Here is a 5,729-nt window from a genome sequence, read left to right as displayed (position 1 = left end):
TTTACAAACCTTCCCGGTTCCACTCTCCCCTCAGTGCAGAATAGCTCCTAGGATCCCGCGCCAACCGGAACTTCCGGTCCTTCGCAGTCTGTACCCCAAACTTCCGATCACCTGACCCGACGTCACGCCGTGCGCTGCGCGAGATGTTGTCCTTGGTCAGATCCCGGGTGAGCGGGGTCATTGTACATTTGGGGGTGGGGTGGGTCGTTAGTGGGGGTCCTAGGCTGACCTTGTCTGACATTGGTTCACCTACTGTGGGTAACACGGGTGGAAAGCTTCATACAAAGAGGAACACATGGTTGTCAGTACAGTGCACCTGAAACCAGAACTTTTATGGGTAGAAATTGGATAAACCCTGTGATGTCATTGGGGAGATTTCCCTTCACATCCTGTCCTGATGACAAGGGGTCAGAAGGACCGGAAGTGATGGTAAATCTCAATATGAGAGAACACATTTTTAAAGGAGAATAAAAGCAGAGACATATCGGAGACTTTCACTTTTATAAAAAAGGAAGAAACGTTTTTATTTTAATTTTATGGGGATGACCCCCCCCCCCCATTACCATCTTTACCACCACAGTGGTAAGGACTGAAATAGAACCCACAGCCTCCTGGGATTTACACATCACATATCCTAGGACAGCAGTTGTCAACCTTCGGACTTCACGGACCACTACATTCATAATTTTAAATCCTGCAGACCATTATTATGAGATTTTTTTTAAAAGATAAATACATGTGTAAAATAATGATCTTCCTAATGGTGCTGACAAGGACTGTGGAGGCTCTGAGTCCATTGATCAGCTCACGGTTAGGTGAAGTATTACTATTGTTACTATTATCATTAGTTGCATTATCTTTAGTGTTACTAATCTGGGAGTGGGGCACTGGGACACACATTAATGAGGATTTGGCTCACTCTGAATGTGAAGGAAGTTAGATTTTCATATTATGTGCCTGATTTATTAAAGCTCTTCGGGACTCAGTGGATTCGCGGCTCGACGCGGCTAAAGGATTTTTTTCGTCGATCTGTAAGGATAACATTGTTCTCACTGGCCAGCAGTGTAAAAAGTATTCTGTCCATTGACCACCATGCTAGTATACTGTGATCCGTGGATATTGTAATTATAGGAGGGGTTCCTGAAAGTGTTTTCATATTAAATAGACCCTCATATTAAAAAGGCCCAGAAAGCCTTCTCTAGATATAACATAACCCAGCTATAGTTTTAATATAACATTTTCTATTTTCCTTTTAGAGCCTTCTTCTTTCTGCTCTTATCACACGTCATGGGCCAAGGTTCCTGACAACACGTGGCACAGGAAGCCATGATTCAGAGGTGCCACTGCCAGTTTGGAAGGAACGCACTGGTGAAACATCAGCAATCAAAAGAGCCAGACTTTTATATGAGAGCCGTAAGAGAGGCATGCTGGAAAACTGTATTCTGCTCAGGTATTCAGAGGATGGTTTGTATTTGTTATGCTGAAGAATTATTGCTCATAAATCATATTTACCCACCTATCCAAAATGCAAGCAAACTTGTCAAAGATTTTTAGCTTGTAAATTGATATACACCCAGCTGGGTTCATAGAATCACAGGCTGCAGGAGTAAAAATTAATGCATGCACAGAGATACAGGTACAAATAACAGCAGTGATAAAACCAAGGGCATTATTGTTAATATACCGGGCCCGGTAATAAAGAATAAAATTTTTGCCAGGGCCTGGTATATGTACAGCTTACACTACTCTGCTATTCTCAGCAGCTCGGCCTCCTGTCAGCACACTAGCTGAGAATAGCAGAGTAGTGTAAGAGAGTTGGTGTGCTGTCAGGTGGCAGAGGTGCTGGGAATGGCAGAGAAGTGTAAAGCCTTACAAACATTGCTCTGCCATTCTCAGCAGCTCTTTTGTAAGCAGAGTGAAGAGAGCCGCCCGTGCTCCCGCTGGTTACGCTCTGCTGTCATACTGCCACTAGCTTTAGAGCAGTGTAAGGAGGGCCGCCAGCAGAGATAGCTTTTGCCTCCTGTCATTTGCAGCTTCCAAGTCACCAGCAACGGACTGGTACCCATCCGCGGCCGGGGGTTGGGGACCACTGCTTTAGAAAGTCCATAGTCATGTCACTTACTGTCTCTTAGAGGGGTTCACAATCTAATGTCCCTTCCATATTTATATGACTATGACACGGTCTAAGGCCAATTTTCAGGGGGAAACTATCTGCTTGTTTATAGGATGTGGGTAGATAGCCTGTATGAAAAACACAGGGGGAAAATACAAACTCCATGCAAATAGTGCCCCGATTGGCATGCAGGAGTACATTCAGTCCTGAAAAACACAGGGGAAGCCTGGATTGCCATGTAACCTGGCAACCAAAGCTGAGCTGTGCATACTTTTTAGACAGTTCTGCACAGCGATCAGGCAGATAGGAGGGGGTTATTGCAGAAGGGACATTGCCTACCCTTTCCTGCAATAATGGCCTGCCCGATTAAACATTTTTCTAAAAGTGGAGGAAAAAAGTTTCGGCCTAATTAATGTTTTTGTTTCATTAAATAAGTATTTGTTTTCTATGATTTATCTATTTTATCTAAAATGCCTTTCTCATTAAACTTATTATTTCACCTGTTTGTTTTTGGATTTTGTTTTTGTCATTGCAGTCTCTTTGCTAAAAAATATCTGAACACCATGACAGACAGCCAGCTATCACAGTATGATCGGCTAATCAATGAGCCCAGCAATGACTGGGATATATACTACTGGGTCACAGGTAGGTTAAAAGGAAACAACAATGTCTTTGTCAATACATGTGTTCAATTTTTTTAAATATTTTAAAATATAACTGACAATTTATATATGTTTTATTAATAATAATAATATTATTATTATTATTATTATTATTATTATTATTATAAACCACCCATGCACCATGTCTTTAAATGCCTATACATTTTAGATATTTATTCTCAAAGCAAATTTTTTTTTCTCCATTAATGGTGCTGGTTTTGTCTGCTAGATACAAAGACCTGCACACTTTTAAATATAAGTGTGTAGGTCTACATATACTGTATCTAAAATGCATAGTGGTGCATGTGACATTTAACTCCATATTATTTCTATTTCTACCCTTACAACGTTTTGTGATTTTCAATACAGGAGCTCAGGATCCCCCTGCAGAGTTTAACAATGAAATCATGCATTTGCTTCAGGAGTTTGCCAAGAATCGGGACATGGAGCAACGTCTGAGGCAGCCAGACCTGGAATATCTCTTTAAAGAATCTCAATGATTTATATTCTGTATCAGTGCTCACTAAACAAACACCTTATGAAAGAACTGTATTTTGGTCATGTTCGTCATACATGGACAGGGCTTGCAGCAGTTATAGAACAAGGTCTGTGTAGCTGCTAAGTTTTATTACTTGACAGATAATATCTCCTCCTAAACATATATTCAAACGAGAAATTTCCAGCATTTTTCAGCCAGTATTAGGAATGTCTGAGAATTCATACAACACAAATGCTACCACCAATCAAAAAAAAAAAGTAGCAACATTACGCATTTCATTTTTTTATTTCCACAATAGATAGCGTTAAACCAAGAAGAAGCCCGTTTTTAATTTTCTCTTTATAGTCCCTAAATGCTGAATAATTTTTTACAGCTATTTGTGGACAAAACAACATATATAAGCAACTAAAGAGTGGTAGAGAGTAATACCCTTACAGAATTGTAAAGTTGTTTTCTGAGAAGTAGGAACCAGCAATTATGCCTGTTGTACATGGTATTTTTTAAACCTTTGCTTAATATTCCCAGAAAGTAAAGGGGAATCTGTTTTGTACAATATCACACCAATGCTAATAAGAAAAAAATGTACAGTGTGTGTCATAATAAACTTACAGATAAAAAAAACAAACAGTCTCATTCAAGTTATTTTTTATCATACATAAAGACAAGAGCTGATACAATCTGAAGGGATAATTATATCACACCAAACATGGTATTGTGATTGTAAGGTAAACCAGACTTACACAATGGGTGCAAAAATATATTTATTATCTAAAATATCTATTATATTAGAGCAATTCTCTTTACTGTACATTCTACTGTAGAATCTAATAGATAACTGAAATTTTCCATTGAACGGGGTGGTGGGTTCATCCTCCTAATGACAATAAATTTACATGCATAAAGAAGATGAATAAAAGCTGAAACATTGATTGATAAAAGTTATATTTTTAAATCTGCTAAAAAAATTGAATAGTAAAGTAGAGGTTTTGTGGCAAAATTGTATTGTAAACCTTTCAAAATTTGAGAACAAACTGGCTTGATCTTAAAATGTATGCAAACCCCAAACATAAACATCCAGATAACCTGTACACTTCTGCGCTGAAATTTCAAGCAGTTATGGAGAGGTAGGCAGTTCTGTAGTCCTAACAATTCCTGTTGTAAGGTGACAACATTGCTTCTCTATAGGTAATAATAAATGTTGTTACAATAGAACAAAAGATGTAGGAAATTAGTTTTATCTTAAAAAAACATTTGGATATGATTAAATATACTTATGAAAGCTTCCATAATGGCTTTTTGTAAACCACGGCACTTTTAACATTTTCTTTTACAAGTCCCCCATTCTCTGGATGTCCACAACTTCTAGTTAGGAAGCGGTCACACTGTCTATACCACAAGCCTTTCTCATTAGAGCACATGTACCATGTGTACTTGTGACCATTCTATGTCCACCTTAGAGTGCACATGCTCACACACAAGCATGCGATAGTTGCAGTATCCTACCCATGTGCTCCCTAGAAAATGTATGTTTTGTTTAGGCTTAGTCTACACAAATGTTTTCTCCGGCGTTTAACATGAGGCTTTAAAAGCCCATGTTTGAAATTCCCATGCATTCCAATGGGCTAATCTATACCAGGATGGCACTTTATGAGCTTTATTTTAAAAGTTGCTTGCAACGTTGAAAATATTCCTATTGAATTCAATGGAGACTTTTACAAGCATTTTCAGCCTTTTATGAAAGCTCCTTTTGAAAACAATGGGGGCTTTTACAAGCCTTTTCAGCAGAACTTTCGAATATGGAGCCCCCTTTAATAGGGAGACTGCCAGATCTCCACCACCCCACCCTGGGGAATGAGTACAGGGGTAAATAAAACCCCCTAATCATTCCCTGAAAGGGTTAAAATATGCATAAAAAAATGACGGCTTTAATGTTAAAGTATTTTATTGAATGTGTATGTTTTGTGTAACTAAACTTTATTGTGGTTATCCCACAATGACAGGATGATTCCCACAGCTGCATTCATGACATGAGCACAGCCATGGGACTCTGACAGTGAGGGATCCCCGGGCACTGGGGCTTAAATGAGGACAAGGCTCCCCATTCACCTCTATTACTTTGTGATTGGCTGAGAAAAGGGAAACCCTGATGACAGCTCGAGCGTCATCAGGATTTCCTTTTCCTCAGCCAATCAGGAAGCGGAGCAATCTGAGCAAGCGGAGCTCCGCTATGCTGACAGCTCCGTTCTCTTGATTACTCCCGCAGCCCTAGCAGAATTTTAGTATGTGTTCTTGTATACAGAATAAATGTCACAGCATGTGTCTGACATTGAGGGAATGTAAAATTCCCTATTTAAAATAGAGCCCTTGGAGGAAAAAAATTCCCCTGCATTAATAAAAGAAATTTTCCTGTGGTCAGTGGAATTAAACAATGCCTCTGCGTCAATGGGGTAAAAAA

The 5,729-nt window shown here is 39.2% G+C and overlaps 1 protein-coding gene across 1 annotated transcript; it reads left to right on the top strand.

Annotated features, from left to right (window-relative positions):
- Positions 1-30: 30 nt before the first annotated feature.
- On the top strand, positions 31-3,436 carry SDHAF2 (succinate dehydrogenase complex assembly factor 2). Its single transcript, XM_072421791.1, has 4 exons — positions 31-167; positions 1,257-1,450; positions 2,649-2,758; positions 3,145-3,436. The coding sequence occupies exons 1-4, from the start codon at positions 144-146 to the stop codon at positions 3,273-3,275; spliced, it is 459 nt and encodes a 152-aa protein (XP_072277892.1). The 5' UTR covers positions 31-143; the 3' UTR covers positions 3,276-3,436.
- The last annotated feature ends 2,293 nt before the right edge of the window (positions 3,437-5,729 follow it).

Source organism: Pyxicephalus adspersus, chromosome 9 (assembly GCF_032062135.1).
Source record: "Pyxicephalus adspersus chromosome 9, UCB_Pads_2.0, whole genome shotgun sequence".
Lineage (NCBI taxonomy): Eukaryota > Metazoa > Chordata > Amphibia > Anura > Pyxicephalidae > Pyxicephalus > Pyxicephalus adspersus.
Note: the sequence above shows the minus strand (reverse complement) of the source record. Positions and strands in the feature narration are given on the sequence as shown.

Excerpts from the sequence above, each read along its gene's own strand:
- SDHAF2 (XM_072421791.1), top strand. The coding sequence starts at position 144 with ATGTTGTCCTTGGTCAGATCCCGG. Across the intron at positions 1,451-2,648 it reads GAAAACTGTATTCTGCTCAG|TCTCTTTGCTAAAAAATATC; the intron begins GTATTCAGAGGA and ends TTGTCATTGCAG. Across the intron at positions 2,759-3,144 it reads TATATACTACTGGGTCACAG|GAGCTCAGGATCCCCCTGCA; the intron begins GTAGGTTAAAAG and ends TTTTCAATACAG.